The 22,420-nt window shown below is 42.7% G+C and overlaps 1 protein-coding gene across 1 annotated transcript; it reads left to right on the top strand.

Annotated features, from left to right (window-relative positions):
* Nucleotides 1-2,202: 2,202 nt before the first annotated feature.
* On the top strand, nucleotides 2,203-10,872 carry LOC104489452 (receptor-type tyrosine-protein phosphatase gamma-like; the record flags this gene model as incomplete). Its single annotated transcript, XM_010131651.1, has 2 exons — nucleotides 2,203-2,905; nucleotides 10,740-10,872. Coding segments are annotated over exons 1-2 (836 nt in total), but the record flags the coding sequence as incomplete, so codon positions are not given.
* Between the last annotated feature and the right edge of the window lie 11,548 nt (nucleotides 10,873-22,420).

The following is a 22,420-nucleotide window of genomic DNA, read 5'->3' on the forward strand; positions in this document are numbered from 1 at the left end:
GGGAAATAAATTTACTTTCTTTCATTAACTGTATGACCAGGAGTATGTGCAACGGAGTAAGGCTTCACATGCAGCATCTTTGCTCTCCCGGTGCTTTAAGGATGCCTGCTGTAGTGTGAATAAAGCCTTGTCAAGCTCTTTGTTTTAATTTTAATTCAGGTGAGACTGTAATGAGTCACTGACACTTGTGTTCCAGAACCAGAAATGTCGGTGCATTTACAGTAAAACTGGAATACGCTGTTTCAGTTGTGAAAGCACCTTATTCACTTATTTAACATAAACTATCCATAACCTAAATTTCTTGGCATTCTGTATGCTGAATTGTTCAGTAAATTTATGGACTGAATTCCTACTCTGGAATTTACTCTAAGTACATTACTTCTGGTTTTATTCTGTTCCAGTTTTATATACTCCCTAGTAAGCAAATAACACATACAAAGCTTGAATTTAAATGATTAATGTTTGTTTAATGATGTATAGAGGTATTCTAGACATATAAAATCTGCTATCAGATTCTGATACTCAGTCCAGCTTTGCGACTGTGCGTGCCAGCAAAAAGCAAATCTCACAGTGCCTTAGGGAGTCACACTGATAAGTATCTGAAAGTTTAGATGCTTATTTAAAGTTTTGGCTTGAAATCTCTAAAGCACAGGTTTTCTTCTGAGATCTCAGGTTCTCGGTGATTGCAGCTGGCCAAAAATGACATGAGAAAGCACCCTTTCTTGGTTTGCTGCAGCGTTTCAGCTGCACAGCCTGACTGAAACCAGGAATTGCAGACAGATGCAGAAATACTGTTAAGTTATAAATTTCGGTTCCAAAAATAAACATTTTACAGTTTTATTCAATGTTCAGTAGCACCTATTTAACCCTTGATTTTCCTTGTCTGATGTGTACCTTTCCAGTTAATGCTTCTCTCACTAATGAATTCACTAACGTGAGATATTTTTCAGTAAGCCAGAGAGGGAGCATGGTCAGGTTGTCCAGGCAGATCTGCTAATCCCAGACTTCCACAGAATTACTCCTTGTCCTTAGTCAACTCACTTCAGTGTCTTTTTCCACCTGTAATTCTGGAAGGAGAATGACTACTCTAGTTCTTTTAAGTATATACCAAGGGGTTTTGTCTCTGGTAGAGCATACACATGTGTGTACAGACACCCAAGTGCAAGCGTGCAGGCACTGGGTTGACATTAGAATAACAGTGGCAGGGTGCAGAGGATGCAGATTCCAGAGTTCGTTCGTTCCCTGCTCGCTCTCAGCTCCCAGGGGGAAGTGGGCAGTGCCAGCCCTGGCTTTGGATTGCTGATTGTGACCAGGGAGAGCCCTTTGGATGGGGAAAGCTGAGTCTGTACTTGAGTGCCACAGCCTGATGGTCCTGGTAGAGGTGGTGGTGACTTGCCAAAGGGCTCCTGCTGCTCCCCAAGTCCTTTATGAGTGCCCAGCTGGCTGTGCTGCAGGTCTTTTCTAATGAGAGTGATGCCTTACTGCAGCACCAGTCCTTAGGCAAATAATGCTGATGGGTAAATTAAGGAAATGAAAATAGTACTGTTCAGGGCCCTCACAATGTGTGTGGGAAGAGCCAGAGTTCCCCTTCAGAGCAGACCCACCAGCCATGGATGCTCACATTGGCAGCACAGCCCGTATTTTGGGAGAGCCCTTATGTAATGCTGTATTTTTAAACTTCTGAGGATTAGAGCACTCTGAATAATGCAGCTAAACTCATTAAACTCCTTTACATCCTCTTCATCCCTGAGAGGAAACATTATTCACAAGTCACCGGTGACATAGGTAGAGAAGGTCCCGCTGTAAAATAAAGATGGGGATAAAGAGATTTTTGATGATAATGATTGTTTGGACATGGTGAATGCAGGAACGTTTCCTCTCTTCATGGTTTGTCGTGTAGCTCTGTGGCATGTGCTGTTCCTGGCTTGTCCCTGTGTCCAGCTGGTGTAAGTCTCTCATTTTAAGAGAATAGCAACTAGAATGACATGATGCATGCAGAAAGGGAGGGAAAAGCAAAAAAAAAATTACCCCCAGTAGCATGTTGGGGCCCCTGCTGATGCTCTCTGCTGTGTTTTCTTCCCCTCTGCTGCTGGTGACCTCCTCAAGCCCACAGCATCTCCTGCCTCCTCAGCTGACATGGCTCCCATCAGCTCCGGCTCCTCCACCTGGACCTCCTCAGGGCTCCCCTTCTCCTTCGTGTCCATGGCCACAGGGATGGGGCCTTCCTCCAGTGGCAGCCAGGCCACCGTGGCCTCAGTGGTGACCAGCACCTTGCTGGCAGGGTTGGGCTTCAGCGGTGGTGGCATCTCCTCTTTCCCGAGCAGCGTGTGGCCCACCCGGCTCCCCACAGCGGCTGCCTCCAGCAAGCAGGCGGGACGGCCGGTGGTGACTGCCACCGAGGCTGCTGCTGCCGCCTCCCCGGGGCCAGAGCGGGACTCGGCACTGACAAAGGACGGCGAGGGAGCCGAGGAGGGGGAGAAGGATGAAAAGAGTGAAAGTGAGGATGGGGAGCGGGAGCACGAGGAAGAGGAAGAAAAGGATGCTGAAAAGAAGGAGAAAACCAGGGTAACAGCAGCTGCGGAGGCACACAACAGCACGGAGCCCAGCGTGGCTGCAGCTTCCCCCAACAGGACTGCTGAGGAGGAAGGAAATAAAACAATATCGGGTGAAGAGCCAAACCAAAACGTTGCCCCCACAGCTGGAGGTCCCGAGGAGGAGAGCTTTGCCGAAGGAGATGCTCAGCCCCAGCCACTCCCTTCCACCCAAGTGCCGCCAGCGTTCACCAACGAACTTTACCTAGGGAAGATCCCACGAAGACCAGAGACAACACGAAAACCTCCTCAGAAGGAGGACAGGTTTCCAGAGGAATACCCCTCAGATAACAAATTCATCACCATTAACCCAGGTGAGTGACCTCCGGGGAAACTGTTTGTACAAGCATAAGACTGTTGCAAAATGACACAATCCAAATTCCTCACTGATTTCCCATAGAGAAAACATTTTTGTGGTGCCTGGCTTCATCCGATGGGCAAGTTGTCACAGGACCCAACCCACAAATTGTTATTGGAGGGAGTAGAGGGGGAAGGATCATCCTTTTATTTTATTGGGATGGATTCGTGGTCCTAGTAGCTTAGCAGAAGAGAAAATTTGGAAAAATGTTAAAGCCCAACATGCTGCATTAAGAATTTTGGGGTATTTAAAAAAAAAAAGAAGAGAAAGAAAAAGAGGGGAATGCAGTGAACTATAGCTGTGAAATTAATTTGGAAGAGTGATTGCTGTGCTGAGCTGGTGTTTCATGGGAAGGTTTCTATACATGCTGTAGGCTAATTTAGTTTATCTGCAGGGTTCTCCCTGATGGGGCTTTGAGATGTTCTCCCAAATACGGGATCATCACCAGTTTATTTCTCGCCACAAAATGCTCTGAGCTTCCAAGAAAAGGCACCTTTTGCACTAGGATTACCTTTTTTTTTTTCTTCTGTGGAAAAAGAAAGTCTTAGCCAGGCAGAGGTCACCTATTTTCTATGTTTGTCCTGATAAGAATCACCAGCGCTCCTGTGCGCGCCAGCTCTGGCTGTATGTACCACTCCACAGTATGTACACAGCAAATAGGACCTTTTGGAAGCATGCCCAGGTGATCTGCACGTGCACCAAGCCCTGTGCGGTCAGGATTTGCTGCCCAGACCTGTGCAAACAGTTATTTCACGGTGCTCCCAACGCGCTGTGCAGAAAGTCCAGTGCATATGCGTGTGTTTCTGCTCGGGAAGCCACAGGCACGCGTGAGGAAACCAGATCTGGCAACTGCAAGGAGCAAACCGAATACATGCGTATGGATTTATTTGCAGAGTGACGACTGAGATTTAGATATGGCAATGAGTTTATCAGAGTCATTACGCGTGTTATCGCAGCTTTTATAAGACAGTGCACATTTTTTGTTTATTTTTTTACTGTTATTGTTTATTTAACTAATCTATAGACTATTCTGTAATTTGGTTTTTCCATCAAAGCTGCTCTAGAGTTAGAGTACTGTGAAAAATCTTTACATATTTTTTCCCCTACATTGGTAAACACAAAAATGCAGACTTTGTGCACTCAGTTATAGCTCAGAACCAATTTAAAAAACAAAGCTAAATCCAATCATTAATAACATTTGCTACAGAAATGCTGACCTGACTCCAATGCTGTGAATCATAACTGTTCTGTAGGAGAACAGATTAACAATGTGGAAGCCAAGAAACCTGCACTGGGTTGTGACGATTTGTTTTTCTTACTCCTCCACTGGGAGGCCCCTCAGGCAGCTTTCAACATGCCTCTTGCCCTAATCACCTTTTTATTGGGAAGAAGGGAACTTGTCCTAGCCATGCTTTGCAGTGTAGGGAGTGAGCATTCAGCACCATTTAGGTTCAGACCCTGGCAAGTCAAGCTGCCTGGGTAAACCTGACTTTGATACAGTTGTCTTCAGTCCTTCCTGCTTTCTGCTACCTGGTTTCCCATGTGCCAGGTTTTTGGATGGCCCAAGTACAATGTCTGTTATATAGAAGCTAGAAAAGGTCTCCTGGTTTATTCTCAGCCTAATAAATTGGAGGAAAGAAGGGTAGTTGGTCTTGTTTCTTAGCTCATGATTAAGGAGTTGTTATTAGATTGCTCTTTATTCTTTGGTGAACTTAAGATGAAAAAGATTAAAATCAATGAGATGGGGAAATACTGTTAATATTGCTGAGAAGTACTTCGTTGTTATTGTGAATGGTATCACCTTAGTCTGCAAGAAATCACTATCACTGAAAGTGGTTTGATACAGCTTTACCTCGTACTAGACAGCCTGTTCTAAGAGCTCTGCTCACTTTCAGGCTTGGAGGCTTGAAATGACCCTGCCTGAAGCCTGCACACAAAGACAGTCAGTCTTGAAAGGACACTGTAAATTAGGTTTTCCATGCCTGTGTATGGAGGGAGGATGACTTACGAAGATCACTGTGTCTTTGAAAAATGGCTTCTGTGTGTAAGAAATGACATCTGAAATAACCAACCCATCTTAGCTGGGTGAAGAGATAAACAAAAGAGTTGCCTATTTCTCCAGTATTAACCTTAGTGAAATCTTAGTTAAACCTCTGGTGACATACCCAGGATGAGGAGAAGGAGCTGTACCCTATTTTCAGCATCCCAGGCAAGCTTGTCCCCAGCTCCTCAGTGTACTGAAGAGGACTCGCAGCAGCACAAGGGCTGAGAATGGCTATTCGGATATGAAGAAGGGCCCATCTGAGCCATTTTGCTTGGGGTAGAGGTTCATTCCCTATTCTTGACCTGCAGGTGAAAGTAGTTAGGTTGGTCACAAACTTGGTTACTCCCTGTCCCAACACTGGGAAGGGGCAGTGTTTTTCAACTCTGATAACATTTTGAGGTGTTTCTTATTGGCTTGGAACAGAGGCTTTCAGTCTGAATCTCTTAGTACCAGGTGTGAGGCCCTTATGCTTCAAAGTCTTTTCAGGCACGTCCTTCTTTGTTTTGCATCTGTTGTCACCAGACTTCTGCAGTGGATAGCTGAGGTCTACCTAACCCAGAATTTGCCTGAACATTTTACTAGATGTGTCTGAGTAAGGCTGGGCTGGCCTGTTGGGAGTGCTACTCTGTGAGAAGACTCTTGGGAATGCAGAAGGAGCTTTCCTCCAGGCTGGGTCTAGGTTGCCGAAGACCTATGTCAGCAGAACCCACAGCTGGTGACCTGGCCCATCAATCAAACACTAGCATGAAGCCTAAGACCAGCTGCTTCAGATTAATCATTTACCACAGAAACAAAGAAATTCACAATTCATACAGACAGACCTAGCCAGCAAAGACAAGTGGACATTGTCAGAAGTGTCTGAAAGCATTCCTGAGCATCAGGACGGTTAAAAGAGGGTGAAGGCCACTTCCACAGTGAGCAGAAAGAAGCCCTGCAGCTCACTATGTCCTCTAGAGGGCAGGAACTTATTTGGATGCATCTTTTCTCCAGGAAAAGTCTTTAAAAAGCTGTCAAGGTTTCAAAAATTGTTATTGTGAGTAGAAAGTTTTATCTTTTTAAAGAGTAGAAAATTGTTTCCTAACAATGTACACTTGTAAAATTAATTGTATAGCATGAAATTAGCAGTTGTAAGGAGATAACTGAATGGGGAAGTACTCACGAGTGTGGATGATTAGAGGAGAGCAGGGAACACATGAGAAATTACGGGGAAAGTGCGCCGCCAATTAGTACAGCAAGGCTCATTTTCTTTTAGTGCTTATTTCACACGCACATACACACACACCTCTCCTGAGGCCATGTCATTATTTTCCAAATGGCATTGGCCTCTTCTTGTGCCGTGGTATCGGCCAACGCTAATGATTTTCTTCTGTCACTGAACGCTTGCTTGCATTCTCCTCTTTCATTTTCCTGATCATCCTTTTCTCTGTTTTGGTGCCCACATTAGACTAATTGTACCTTTGATCTGCAACTGTTACACACGCAGCTGCTCAGTATTGTCCGCCACTCTGAAACCTGAAAATTAGAAAAGCAGCAATTAGAATGATGCTCTTCCAAAAAAAAAAAAAAAAAGAAAAGCAGCATGATTCAGTTTACCCAGGCTGCAGCAGATTCTATCTCACAGAATTTGGGGGGTTGTGCGGGATAGTTAAACAGATCTTTTGTATTTGACAGGAAATAACAAATGGGCTGTTGTGAGCAAAGTAACGGATGTCCAGTTGGGGCTTTTGCCGAAGTCATGAGCTGGGACTAAGAACAGACATGTGGGTTTGGCCTTTGATGCGAGCTTCGGCCAGGTCCTCCCATCCCTCAGTGCTCACGCACTTCTGTGGAGTTCCTCCCACGAGAGGGCTTTCGGGAGAGATCGTGATGAGCAGGGTTAAATTTCAAGCCTGGTGCATGCATTTAGCAGAGACTGAATTCTAGGGTTTAGAACAGTCTTTGCCAGGTCTGAGGTTACAAAAGCCTTTTGGGGAGAACCTCATTAAGATAATTAAACATCTGTGTAATTCTTTCTCCATACGTGGCAAGCATTATTAAGTTGTATTTTCCTGTGGCACTTGAGCCATTTTACATGGCAACTTACAGGAGAATGCCTTGAAAAATAAAAGGATTGAATTATCTGATGTTTGCAAACAGTACGAATTTCAGATATCTGACATCAGGATTAAAAGACAGGCATCTGTTTGCCGAACAGTGAAAAGCCGTGCTTAGTTGTGAACAGCCTGTGAACAGGACTACTGCAGAAATGCCTTTAAAGAAATTGGGAGAAAATAGCTGCACAATGGCATGAGCTTGTATCAGAGGCGATGCTTTCTTTAAAAAACAAACAGTTTTGCCTTTTCATAGTTGAATATGGCCAATGCTATTTTCCAGAATGAATCGATACCTTTGTGTAAGTCCATAACTTCATTTACTCACAGGAAAGATGAGCAGGTAACTTTCTTTTAAGAGACCGGATGGCCTGAGGCAGTTCAGCAGCGGGGTTTTTCTTTTGGCCCGCGGAACTCGTGTATTGTTGTAGTTCATGGTAACCGTAACGGTGCAACAAACAGACCTTTGTCCTGGCGGTTTGTGCAAGGGCGAGGGGTGATAAAGGTAGATCGGTTATATAGCACAGCTCCGGCTGCTCATCACAGCAAGCAGTGTTACTTAAGGGAAATAAACACGATTCTATTCTCAGGATCCAGTTCCCAAGAACACGCAGAAAACCAGTACATTTCACAAAACGGAGAATGTCTTTCTTGCCTTGGCCTTTGTGCAAGAGTTGCACTGCCAAAGCCTCCCTCGCTGCCTAATGCCCTCTAATACCCATCGAGGGTCTGGGTGGAACTGCTGAATGGGTGGTTCGCAGGAGGTATGGATTTTTCCAGATGCAGGAGTGGATTTAGCAGTGCCAGGGCTTGTTTGGGACCTCCTGAAGCAGATGTGCTGTAATAATTTTTATTCCTTCCTGCTGGGATGAATTCCAAGCCAGCAAAAGGCAAACTGAATTAATTCAACGAAGGCATATGCCACTGGAAACATTTCTTAGCAAAAGTGGAGTTTCCTGGTCCATTTTTTAAGCTTCCTGCTCACCCCACCCCCCCAAAGTACAGCATGTGGTGGGCACTGTTACGAGAATATGCTGTTAACACCACCAAGGCTCAACATTCTTGTTTTGGAAGAGTAAAATTCTGGCTATTTTATAATACTTTGTTATGCAGGAGAACAGGAAGCCACAAAGGCCCAGATATGTCTTTTTGCCTGTGTGTATTTTCTCTAACTCCTTTTCCAAGTTAGCCAGCGTGCTGCCTTTTCTTAGGCTCTTCTGCCATGACATCTGAGACAGGCAGCAGCACTCCAGCTGTGCTGCTGTACTTCTGGCCCCAGCTGTCATTCTAGTACCATTTTTATTGGCATTGTTTTGTTTAAGCTCTCTCAACACTTCAGCAGTGGAAAACACCTCAGTCTTCTTCTTCAAAGCCAGCGCAGAAACATCTCTTTTTTCTGAAGGACATCACTTCTTGAGCGCTCCCAACTGGAATCTTGGGGCCAGCCATCAGCATGCGGGAATAGCATTTGCTATTCTGGCACTCAACATACTGAATGCTATCTTATCCTCACATCTGTGGTACAGAGAGTTGGCAGGGTCGGATAAGTGTGTTCTCCATAGTAGACTGAGTAAGAGGAGCATCGTAAGCATTGCAGAATTTAATAGTGTGCATTGGGACTCCAGCCCATGCTGTGCTTACAGTGGAATTTAATTTTCTTCTCATACAAACAGAAACATATGTTTTCGTATTGAAATATGTGGAGGTGAAACTGAACAGAACACAGTCCTTGGAGAGAAAAGAAGCAACACCCTAACGGATGTAAGGTGGTGGGACTATTTGGCTCTCCTCTGAAGTCTTATTAAATCACATGGTTTTTTGCTTTGTCCCTTTTACCGTTCTGATTAGTAACATACCTCACAGTCGTAATATTTTCATGCTGTTAAATGATTTGAAATGCACTGATAAAAAACAATGCCTCAGGGCTTACGATTTTTGCAAGTTTGGCAAATACGGAGAATAAGACTTTGCTCTACTTTTGGGGTTGTTCTTTTGCTTATTCTTTGCTAGTCAAGGAAATCAAAGACTTGTCTTAAAAACAGGTTGTATATTAGTATGTAAATTTAGTATGTTGTATATTATTAGTATGCTGCGAAGATGAAAGCTCACCACGTGCTCCAGGTACAATGTTACGTGCCTGTGCTGGGCCAAGTGGCACTGTTGATAACCTTGGTAGCCTTTCTTACTGAAGTTGGAATCAGCTGGCTACTCATCTCTCTTTTGATCAGTTCTATACTCAGTGCACATTCACTTCCCCCAAACATCCCTCTGATTAGTACCTCATTTAGGCTGCTTGCTAAAGGGCATTATCTCCATCAGCCTATTTCTTAAAACTAGAAAGATTTCTTGCTGGGCTTGCAGCAGCCTGCAGCCTTGCTCTGTTTTCAGCAGTCAGGCAAAAGCATTTACAATTAACCTTTACTTCCATGTTAGTTGAATTTTACTCCTGCCTATGGAGGAGTATAATCTAAATGCTATTAAAATAGAGTATGACTTCATATTATGTGACATCTGGTGACTTCCAATTATCTGTGTTTTGCCTGCCTATGGTGAAAAGGCAATTACGATCTTCTGGTAGGATTTGCAGCAGTTTCAGAAGGTACGATAATACAGTACTGAACGAGGGCGAGGCAGAACGCTGGTAAGGAGAAACTCACATAGGCTAAAAAGTAAAAGTCAAGTGCGTACGTTTCAATCCTCCTTGAAATCTGAAGCTGTTTACACTAATCCTTTCCCATAACATCCTGTTGACAGGTATTGATCAACTACCGCTTGTTTGTTAGGAAACATGAAAAAGATACAGAATCCGCTTCTATATTTCTCTCTTACCGTTCTGTCTAAAACCATTTATTAGATGTCTTTTGAAATACATTGATGCAGTGTTGGTGCTCATTGGCTGCAGTACTTGCAGAACCTCTAGATATTCATCTTGTATATGAAACAGTAATTTTAATGAGATGTCATGTGAAAAGTGAAGCGGAGTTAGTCGGCCAGATCTCAGGATTGACCAACTTTAATTTTGTTCAAAAGCTGTGGCATAATGATTTCTTCTGTCAGTTACAACACGTCCTATCCATTCATTTATCCATCCATCTTGACAATCCATATGCTAAAAAGTGCTTTCTTATGCGGTAACTCACCAGATTGTGACAATTCTGCCAGTGATGTGACATGACACCCAACATGTTGAGGATTTTTTATTTTAAGATAGTTACCAAGAAATTTATTTCTGAAGCAAAGTATTACACTGAGCTTTACAAACGGGGCTGTCCTGTAGCACTGAGAAACAGAGTGCATTTATTTATCTGCAAACACTGATGACCAAGCAAAGCATTTACTTTGTTACTGTAGTGAAATGACTCAGTGGGGTACTCCACATCTGATAATAGGTGCTTGCACGATAGAATCCTAAAATTGTCTATGAGACTAATTACAGGCAGTAGTAAAATCCAAGCCATATGTGGCAATAAACACCATACTTTTGTGCTCTCATGTCTCAGACTAAAGACAAATGGAGTCCTTCCTGCAGTTAGAAGATCCTTGCTCTGTTTACTCGTTCTGTGTAAAACGGACGAGCTATTTGTTTTGCTTACATGTTTTTCCATACAGTAATTCTCTTTCCATTTGGTGACCGCTTTTATATTTTTAATGCACAGCTGACAAGAACAGCTCCAGCATGGCCACGAGACCTTCTCCTGGTAAAATGGAGTGGATCATCCCGCTTATAGTGGTCTCAGCGCTGACCTTCGTGTGCCTCATTCTTCTCATTGCTGTGCTTGTCTACTGGAGGTGAGCCTGCTTCATTTTCATTGGAATCTGAATATGATTTAATGACATCAGATTTTAATGTGGTCCTGCGTTTTTTATTTTATTAGACAGTAAGATGGTGCATTAGATGACTCTCTGGATGCTAGAACAGCCCTGTTCGTTGACTGTTCAACTATCTTAAATATTGATTTTTGCGTCACGAAAATGAGCTTGGTAGAGCTCTAGCAATGATAGAGCCAGCTGTAATGCCGATAAATATTTTCACAATTAATACCTCTAATACAGCTATACAAAGGTATCTTGTCTTGGCCTTCAGGAAGGGTGCTCGTGGGAGAAAACCCCAGTGAGACTGGACTTGGTTCCCTGGGTGGTTTTGCCAGAGACCTCCTGTGTGATCTTAAGCAGTTCTTTGCTTCCATCGACAGTACTTCAAGACGGGGATAAGCTTGTTTCACATTACATAGCAATGCTCTGGGCAGGAGTTCTTCAGTGTTGGTGAAGCGTTCAGAGGTGCAGCCTGCAAGGTCTTGAAAATAAAGATTGCCTCTTACAAAGGGATGCTGTCCTTTACACCAGTGGGCATTGGTTCAGTGCTTCCGACTAGGATTAGTATCAGCAAATATGTCTCCATTTGGTTTAGAGTAAATTAAAACCTGCAGCATCTTCCTGGGCCAGAACCCAAAGTCACCTCATTAGTCTGCTAGTGAAAATTAACCGGGGATTAGCCTCATAGAAGGTATTTAGGAATTATTTCAAAGCCTGACTAGATGGGACACAGAAAAAGTAGCTTTGATGAGAAATAGCACTCCATTGATCGTTATATTTGCAGAATCATTAGAAAAACTAGCCAGTTGTTTTTCAGTACGCCCATTTTGCTGACAATTAATTGGGCAAATTTTGGAGGCTGGGAACATTGGAAAGAATTTTAATAAACAGATTACAATAGTCTTGTGAAAATCATTTCTATTAACATTGTTGATTCATTAATATCATTGCAGTATGACAATAAAATTGCGCATTTGTGCACAAAAGCTGAAATTGGAAAGGTTGTGTCCTTCAATATACATGTATTATCTTCATTTGGAGAGCTAAACCTGGTCACATTCACACCAGGCAAGCCCTTGAAGGATAAGGAATACCCTGAAGCACTATAGTATTTATCTTGCATTGATACAAAATCCTGTTCTAAGGAGGAAAGGTTTTGAAATAAAATGCTAACAGCTGTTATCAAGAAGAATGTTGATACCTCTCATTGTTTGGAAAACATTTCTGTTCCCTGCAATTTCACTAATGGATCAAGAGAAGTAATTGGAAAATTAGTGTTGAATTTGCTCATAGAGTAACGATACTGTCCCTGAGAAGATATTAAAGCCGGAAAATGCTGGCTAAGTGACCAACAGTTAGAGACTAATTTTTTTATAAATACTGGCTTCTATTGTAGGTGATAATATTACTCAAGTCTCAAATTAAGATATGCTAATTAAATACTTTTTATCTTCAAAATTCCAAACCATCCACCTGATAAAAATTTTATTTGCTTCGTGGTACAAACACGCACATAAATCAAGGAAGATACGGGAACAAAGACTTCAGCTGAAACCAAATTACTTTTCTAGTAATGTTTATTATTTTGCATATGGACAATAATTGTTTCTGATCTTCTCTCCATAATATGCATGAGTAGTTAACATTCATCAGTGGCTTTGGTAAAATTACAAGCATTGTCATTAATCCCCTTGACAGCAGTGGATGATTTTTTTTGTGTGTGTGTATAATTGATACTGAAAAAAGGTGGGAATTAAAAATTAATATAGACATGGAAGGTATGTCACATAGGAGTCAAAGTTTTTTTGATAATTCTGCAGCAACAAATTGAGGAACAATAAACAAACTTGAGAGCACATGTATACTAGCTTCAAAATAATCTCCTGTGTCTGCCTTCATGTGAGGATTTTTTAACAGAGTGTATTTAAAAAAAAAAAAAAGTGTGTTTTAAGGTAAATCAACAAGCAGCTAGAACACAAATCATGCACAGCAACATTTCACGTTGTGCAGACCATGTCACTGAAGTGGTAACACAGCATTTTGAGTGCCCTTTTCGGTGTGATTACCTTTGCTTAGGAAAAATAAAATGTTTATCTCTGAGTGTTTTCAAGTAAGGAAAAAACAGATCCTCAAACACTGTGGAGTCTAATTTACCAGTTTGAAAGGAACAATGATCTGGATTTTCAGGAAGAAATACTTAGCTTAAAATGTAATGGCCAACATATGGAATAATTTGCTAAATAACACCATCAAAGCAAATGGCATGAAAATGAGTTTGAGACAGATTTTTTAGTAAAGGAAACGTGGTCTTGAAGTGCACAGCAGAGAAACACTTGTTATGAAAGGATAACCCTCGAGGGGACAGGCGTGCTGGACCAAGGGGTCTTTTCTTGCACAGCAGTTCTTTGTTTTGGTGTGAGAAAAAGCACTACAAAACAAAACCCAGAGAACTAGAAAATGCGGAAGAGACATAGTTACCCTTTGGCAATAAATTTTGAGGGTAAAACAAATTATATTTTCACTTTTCTGTTTCTGAGCATTTGTGGGATTAGATGATTTGAGACCAGAGGTGACATAAGTAGAACAATGAAGCAGAGAGAAGCCTTCTGCTTGTTTGCATTGCATCAATGCCCTAGTATCCAGGGACCAAAAAAAGGAGTTAGGAAAGTTGCTTGTGAAGGTTTGGCAAAGTATTTATCTCCGTTTGGATCATTTGTAACTCATTCCATGATACAGCAATGAAACAAATTTTGTGGTGATGTCATCTTGTAAAGAAGCTTCATTTTCTGTCCCCTTTATTTGAAAAGGAGAGTGATAGGAAGAAGTCATTGTTTGATGAAGCTTTTCCTTTCTTTATTTGTTGAGTCTCCATGCTGTGTTCATTAGAGACTTCTTTTAATTGGATACATTTGGAAATGGCCTGTGTCATTTCTGAATGGGACTCCCTTATTTGCAGAGGTAATTTGCCGTTCTCGGTTCCTTTTCCACGTGGATCCTGGACAGATGCTGAAAGAATATGATTGATGTTGAAGAGAAAGGATCGCTTCCATTTTTTAGCATGATGGCCATCTCAGTAATGAAAAGGGATGGGACCTTGCAGGCAAGCAGCAGCTCTGAATTACCTTTCTACTAAAGTTCCCTGAATTCAGTGCTTTTAATGGCACTACTGTGCAAAGAGGGCTATGTGATTTTAAGTTGGCTGAGTGGAAAATAAACCAGGTCAGCATAATGAAGCTGCAAAAATTGTGCTGCCTTTCATCCCAGAACAACGAGGAGAGGACCACCATGGGGTGACCAGGAGCCACAACATCTGCTGGGGCTGGTTGGCAGTTGGGCTTCCTGGGCAGGAGGAACAATAATGGCTGTAGTTTAAGTTTGCTTTTGTGCATCTTTGAATCCTCTTGAGGAAAAGCTGGCCTGGCTGATCCTTGAGCTGTCGTGGGTGAGATGAAGGGGACTGTTGCTTGAAACTGATTTCTTTTATCGAGTCAAGAATTTGAGTTTTAGCAGACAAAAAAGGCACAGACACCAGATCCTCGTTTTACTCAACATGTAGATTCACCATTCACTTCTGCCGTGGCACAGTGGTATTTCTTTTTCTGCTTTCATTCCTTTCATACTGAAAATTGCATGCTGTATTGCATACCACCGAGTATTTCTGAGCACTGTTCACTGGGATTGTAGGATCTTTCGCTGGAGCATCACTAGCTCATCTAGAGCCCGTTAAAATGTGTGCATTGTGAGGTGCAGCTTCCCGAGCACGTTATTTTTGCATTTCTGGGCATTTGTTTTGTATCTGTGATTTTATACCCAGACTCAGTATCATGAGATCCTTCTGCAGTTCTTCAAGGTCAGTTTAAAATTTGACTTGGATTGTCTGCAGTCTTTGCCACTGTTATCCTCACAGCCTTTTCTACAAGCTCTGAGAATTGCAGAGTGTGTTTGGTAGTGACCTCCAAACTATTTCAGGATTGAGTGTGACTTCTTTTTTTTTTTTTTTTTCCCCAACAAGGCAAGTTCCTATAGCATAGTGAGCCATAACAGAGCTTGAAACATGTCTTTTCTAGCACTTCCACTACATTCTGTTGCAAATCAAACAAGTCCTGATTATTGACACTTTAAGGGAAACCCAGGGTCGGTGCCACTTTTTTTCACAGAGGTGCAGGAGGCTGACTAGGAGATCAGCTAAAATACTTCTATGCACGTTAAGTTCTGTCATTTTAGGAAAAAAAAGGGGGATATTTTAGGAGTCACTGGTGACCTTCCACTGTTTGTTTTCCATTCTGATTTTTAATCTAAACACTACAGTGCTATAGACTGTTGTTTCAAAGGAAAAAATAAAGAGAGAATATTAAGAAGCAATTAAGATTTTAGAGTTTAGCCAACAGCAACTTTTAAATGGGAACTAAATTATAGCTATTTCTCATTTTCAGCTAAGAGGAAGAAATTAATTCACAGCTATAGCTGGAGAGTTTTCTTTTTCTTTCTTTTGAACAGATACTATAATTCACCTCTGAATTATTGCCTCCATCAACATCGTGATCCCAAAGACAAAACAGGAATATTGTATTGCATTTCTTATTAAATCAAGCTGTTTATACAGTGCTAATATGTTTACATTCAGGAGGGATTTTTGGAACAACACAGCTGCTGCTTTTCAAAGAGCAAGCAAGCTTGCATGGCTTGTTTATAGTCTTGTGTGTATATGAGACAGCTTGGGAAAAAGATGCCTTTAATTTTCCTTAGGCAAAACCCTACAGAATTTAGTAGACAGTAAGAGTTTTCTTAGGTTTTTGTTAAGCATCCTGTTGCACTGAACAGAATCCTTGGGATGGGTCCTTTTGCAGAGCCTTGTACCTCTCTGTCAGTGCCTTTCTATGCAGAAGAAATGACATTGAGCAGCACCAGGAGATGCAGGTTCTGTTTCTGACTTGGTCATTGATTTTCTGTGTGACTCAGGGCCAAGTCACTTATTTTGACAATATTGTTGTTGAACTTGGTGGCAAAGACCTCCCTGGGAGCAAGCTCACGTGTTCAATATTTCCGCATCTGAGGTCTGTCAGTGGTAAAATAGCACTGACGGAGGTTGGTCAGCCGTGCTGGTAGATCCGTTTGTAACACAGAAATGAAAGCTGCAACCTAAGAACTGCTGCCGTTACCAAGTCTAATAACCATGCCTTGGAAAACTGCCTTTTGGTGTTAAATTCTGGGGAACTCTCACAACTCCGTAGCTAAGACAGTGTTAAAACTTCATTGTTGCAAAAAAAGAAGAACCTCTGCCTGTAGCGGGTTGTAAAAAGTGCTGAAATTGTTATTTGAACTTATCTCTAGGTTTTATTTTATGAGTACACAGTGTGTTGTTCATCTACTGTTCTGATTGAAAAAGGAACATTGCAAATTTACAGACCATTGTAAAATTGCTTGCTTACAATGATAAAAGCTGCTTTCAGCTTACTCTAAAATATTTGTGATTCTGCTCATTTTCTCACTCGTGGAGGATGCGAGGTGGTAACAGTTTCTGAGAGCCTGTGTGTTCGTTTTAAGAATGCCTCGGGTGCAGTTGCATGAGTATTTAGTTCAGCAGCAGCGGTTCAAGCAGTCTCCATTCCTGCCCTTGTTCTGCCCTCTGTGACACAATGCAAATGTTTGTACAACTGAGGATCTGGACCAAGAAATAATCCACCTTATTTTTTTAAAAAAAAAGGTGGGGGCAGACATGCTTTTCTGCCCTGATTTAAGCTAGATTAGCTCCTAGTCTGGTTCACGTAGTATCCAGAGTTATACCAGTGTAACTGAGGGACCAGCACAAGGCAGAAATGAGCAGGAGGAAGGGGGACACTCACACTAACACTGCCCCCAGTGATGCCTGAGGACCACAACCAGGCACTTGTACTCAGCTTGGGGATGGCGGCTTGGCAGCGCGCAGCTCGTGTCATCACAGGCAGTGAGGACAATTAGCTGACAAGGGCAAGAGATTTCCTACACTGGGAGACAGGCAACACCACGGGGAGACGAGGGGAATTGTGGAGGTGAGTGGTGTGCCTGAAATTTGTCCAGTTTCCACCTCCCTTTCAGTGACCAGGTGTGCCCTGCTCATATTGAACAGGGCACGTCTGCATTTTGCTCTGGGAATGGCCACGTCTAGTTTTCTAAGATGACAAACAGCCTCAAAGGGATAGGGACAGGGCAGATCGCTGCCTAGCAAGTGGGATGCAGCCCACCCTGATTCATCATCACCATCATGGCTTGGCTTCGCGAACAAAGATCTGGGAAGGGCTTTTCCCACGCTCACTGCAAGCGATGAGTGCACCCTTCGGGCCTGTGCGGTGGATTTTTTAGGTGAGGCGCAGGAGTTTGTTTAGCTTTGTAAGGCATCCATCATCTAAGCGAAGGATACTCTAACCACCCTGATTCAGAGCCCTCTGATCTCCCTGCCTCAACCCGAGCGATGCAGGAAAAGCACTCCAGTTTTCATTGCAGCAGATCCAAGTTGTATTTGCTTTTGCCGCTGCTGGGGGTAGAGTTACTGAAATATTGGGCCTTTTTGTGCTGTATCTCAAAGTGCTGCTCGTTTTCATTAAAGGGGAGCAGGCCTGTGATCAGCTCCCTCTTAACCCACATGGGGAACAGAGCTCATCCTTTGTGCTGACGGCAGGCATCTTGCTTTCAAGCCTGAAGCTCAGGGCAGCTGCCAGCTGCTTGTTCTAGCTGTTGGTATCGTTCTTTGAGTGCTTGTCATTCTTCCATTACAAGGAAAATCAATGTGAAAACTTCTCTGACAGCATCTGTGCTCTTTCATCCAGCAACACGCAGCCTGGGGCGAGGCAGGGAAAGCCCACAAGGAGACCCGCTAACGCCAAATCATTGCAAACCGCTGCTGTTCCTCCCAGTGTCGGCTCGCGGGCTTTTATCTTCTCCTCTCGCAGGGAGCTGAAGGGGATCTGGCCCAGCTGTTTGCAGGAGTGCTGGGGCACCGGGGTTTTCTCTCTGCACTAAGGGCTGAGGCAGGCGAGCGCAGCTGTGTGCAGGGGAGGCTGGGATGCCGCACTCCACCACTCCTTCGCAACTTCTTGCTCAATAACCATTTCCCAAATGGCTACTTTAGGGCCGTTCAGAAATCGCAGGAGTTGTCAGTTGTTATAGTAACAGACCTCCTGCTGCTGAATCGGCCCTGAGATGCCCATTTGGGCTTTTGAACAACCTAACTCATGCTCATTAGATAAAATAGAGGGAGAGACAGATCTGCAGATGGAAAGTTGCTTTTTAAGCATGCTGGATGATACGTTAAGAGCAGGCGGTGGACAGGGGCGTGTTCTCTCTTTATATGCCTGTTACTTTTACTTGTCTTTAATTAACTAGTTTTACTTTTCTTGCAAACCACAACTCTGCGAGATTTCCATTTCTTCACTAGTAAGGCCAGTAGTGAGCTGCTGCTTTACAAATAGTTTGTAAATAGTTTTACAAATAGTTTTTGTCTTCAGAAAGGAAAGAAGTTGGAGAGGGATTTGCCAAGCTTACATGCAGTGATCAGTGACGTGTTCCAGAACTACCATGATATCTACAAAGTCCAGAAACTAGTACCTTTAATCCTAATTATAGGGCAGCAGGAGCAACATCAAAAACGAGTAAGCACATTTTGACCTGGGAACGTTCCATTTCAAGGAAATAGCGCAGTCTAGATTTTGCTTCAGGTTTGAACCTGAGCAGCCCCATCGATGTTAACAGAGTAACTTCTCAATAAATGGTATCAGCTGAATAAGATCTTGCCCTTGTAAATTTGAGTCCACGTGACTGAAGAATTTGTATCACCTTAAACAGGTTCTCAAGAGTACGCGGTTGCAATAACAAGTTACATCTTGCCAGATATTTGAAGCCAGCTTCTTCCTGTGTCATGCAAGTCCAGCCTTCATCTGAATTTCATGAAGCAATGTTCTCCTCTCAGCCGTCCTGTAAATGAAAATGGAAACCCAGATTTATAGCAGGCTGGTGTAAATAAGAGAGGTTTATGGTTGCTCTTGTGTGATATAGCTTTTCTATGAGGAAGTTGGTTAGACCAGATGGGCAGGCAGGGTTGTTAGTGGAGAGGGGAAGCAAGCGCACTAGTTCATGAAAGGGGTCTGCAAAGAAGGTGTGATCTTCTGCACCCAGGAGTCTTTGGCTTAAATTGCAGCAAGAAGGATATTTAGGTTTGACATTAGAAAAAGCTTCATGACAGGGAAGACAATAAAGCAGTGGTCTACAAAATTTCCATTATTTCTAGGTTCCAAAACAAGGTTAAGAATGCGTTTGCCAGGAGCACCACAGGAGTCATTGATCCTGAACGGAAGCTTCGAAGCCTGTTCTGCACAGCTCTGTGGCGAGAGCTTTAAAGCACACAGGCAAGCATGAGAAAAGAGGAGAAATGGTGCAGTGTGATAAATTGTCCTATAAATCACAGACCAGAAGCTTGAAAAAGTGTTTGGAAGACACAGTTTAAGTGCATCATGTTTGAAGTGAATGACATGAAGCTGATGAAAGAGCACGTCTAAAAATTGGGGAGAGGAGAGGGGAGGGCTCTAGCTTTTGAGAGAGAGTGAAAAGAAGATACAAATGGACAGGAAAGAAACAGCAAAGGCAGCTTACAGAGGACAACTGTGTCAGGAGACCCACAGGTTGGTGAAAGAAAATCTGTTTGGAGTTTTGTTCCATCTGTTCTCCTGCAGCAGGGAGCCTAAAAGCAGGGAAGAGTGAAGAGTACAACAACAATGTGAAGTTTAAAAACAAAACGGAAGAGAAGGGGTTGGTGTAGCTGTGCTTTCTTGCCGTGTTGTGTGTGTTACCTGAGGCACTATCTGTACCGCATGTGTCAATACTGGCCTGTTATCAGCAGTGTGTGCCAACACGTGGCTACCTCTGGTGCCAAGGGCAAGGACCCTGTGAGCAAGCATCCAGGGTGACTGAATCTAGACATCCCTAGAGAGGCTATGATAATGAAAATATTTTCTTACAAAGGAGACAGGGAACAGCAATTACTCAAAGAACCAAGATTTCACAGCCGTGAAACCACCCATCCCAGCACCAGCAATCCTGGTGCCTGCTGGATTGTGGTTATTTTTAAGAGTACCTTCAAATGAGAGCTCTTACTCTGAAACTGCGTGTTCCTCAGCTCCCGGGATGTTTGTACTATGGGGGTCAGTTGTGGGAACATCTTTTCTGCAGGCACTTTTATGGATTGGGCCATTGAACTCAGTGGGAGCCCAGATATGCATCACCTTTATTTTAAAAGATAATGTCAAGCATGCAATCATAAGTCAAACAACCGAAGAATACGTGCTTCGGTTGTGGAAGACTAGAATCCAAAATATCACGTTGGTGACCTTGAAAACTCCCAAATAAGAAAAGTATATGATGTACGATTAGTCCTGTAAGAGCTGAGACATTTAGGCTATGCTTTGCCCACAGGTCCACAGAGGCCATCCCTAAAGGGGTTGAAGTTTATGCAAAAGTCTTGGCAGCAAGTTGGAAAACTGCTGTTGACACATTCCTCACCGCTTTGTTTAGAGGTGTAACAACATTTCCCCAACATTTCCAGAAATACCTTCTTCTGCAGAGAGAGCGAGGGGGAGCGGGCAGGGGCAGCTGAGGTCAGGCAAGAAGGGCTCTGCGGCACGGCTGCCATTGATCTTTCTGTTTTGTTTCTGTGGAACTAATTAAATGGATTGATTGCAGACTTTTTTTGCTGGCAATGCCTTCCCCAGTGCTGCTGTAATGGTGCAGTCTTGAAAATATAGAGCAAGATTTTATCTGCGCGGTAACAGGATTAAAGGTAGTAGTTTACACGGAGTAAGTTTTTACCAGTATATTTTAAGTACTCAACTGTCCTAGTTAAGCTCCGTTAAGAACTGGTTTGTAGGTGCTGAGAAGTAGTACGCCATGAGGAGTGCGGGGGTTTGGACAAGTGCAGGGGTACAGGATGCCAGGTACCACTGGCTTCTACTCTTCTGTTAGGTCTTCTGTAAGCTGTTCTACAGGAAACTTTTCTACAACTTTAAAATTTTTCAGCTCTGGCTTTCAAAGCTATGATAGGTACTTTAAAAGAGAAACAGATTTCACGAGTACTTTTTGTGAAATTAAATCACTTGGAAAAAAAAGAAAGTCTATTTCTTACGAAGAGAGATGCATTATCTTTCTTTTCCCCTTCTCCAAGAAACAAATTTTTAACCTGTTGTTTGATCTGTTGCTAGTTTATGTTTTTTATTGATGCATTGCTAGTTTGTAGATTTTCTGTAATACCCTTAAGCGTGTAAGAATATGTGTTAAAGGGTATACAGGTATCTCTGGAGCAGACCAGCTCTCAGAACTTGGTAGGATCAGAGCTAGAGGAATGTCTCAGACAAAGCATGAATGAAATATCCTGTAATACAAGTAGATGTATCCGGAGGGAACAGTATACCTCTGCTGTGAAACTGTGAATTAACCGCAGCAACCAGATAAATTATATTTTTTCTCTCTCCTTGTAACCGTAAAATATAGCTATTGAAGGGCCCTGCGCTGTCCTAAGTCCCGCAGCAGCGTTTGGACTAGCATTAGCACTAGCTGTTGCACAGCAGGATATGGTCTGAGTGTAGAATTATAGGGTAAGAATATTAAATCAATTCAGCAATCTTAACCACTTGGATAAATACGAGGAATCAGCAGACTAGTAAAAACAGTAACAAGCAGGAGTGGACTTAATTTCATTTTGCTTAAAACCTTGGGAGAAAACTACTCCTTGGAATGCACAACACATGGTGAGCTGCTAGTACAAATATTGCAAGTATATGAATTCTTCCAGTTTATTGTTGAATGCTGAGTTTGTTTGTTTAAAAGAAAACATTTCCTCTGTTGCTATGAATTATACTCTACTGACTTAGAGGTTAAAATCTACCTGAGTTCTCACTTTCAAGCTGAAAGAGGCGTAGGTGGCATGCTGGGTTCGTGACTGGTGGGTTGTTTCATGTTTTGGAAATCCTGTCTTTACCAGAATAGAACAAAATCATTTTGAAATATCCTACAAAGTGACATTTGTAAAGGAATAGAAACAAGCCAAATTTGAATTTAAAAAATATTGTTAATGTTAAAAAGAAAACGAAATCAAAACATTTCTCAGTAATGACAAATGTTCTATTCCCTGAAGGCTCAAATTTGTTTTTTATTTTCCTTCTGATCAAATTATCAGTTAAATGGATATATTTCTGCACAGTGATTCACTCTCTAAAACCGTTTTTTAACCACCATCAGAAAGTTTCCAGTGAGCGCTGATAAAATCCCTCATGTTTTGTAGCACCACAAGCTTATCTCATTCACCCCCATGTCAAATACTTTTTAAGCTGTTACAGATTGAGCGTGTTCTGTCGTGCCACAGCCTGGACTCGGGGCTGTGCTGCTTGAACCCCAGTGTATGGGGGCTTCTCCAAGTCATATATAAAGGGATGTCTTTCGTTTTGCACAGGCGTGAGGCTGGTGATCCAGGTGCTCACGAGCTGGAGCAAATCCCTGGCGGTTA

This window comes from Buceros rhinoceros, unplaced genomic scaffold (genome assembly GCF_000710305.1).
Source record: "Buceros rhinoceros silvestris isolate BGI_N320 unplaced genomic scaffold, ASM71030v1 scaffold3970, whole genome shotgun sequence".
Taxonomy (NCBI): Eukaryota; Metazoa; Chordata; class Aves; order Bucerotiformes; family Bucerotidae; genus Buceros; species Buceros rhinoceros.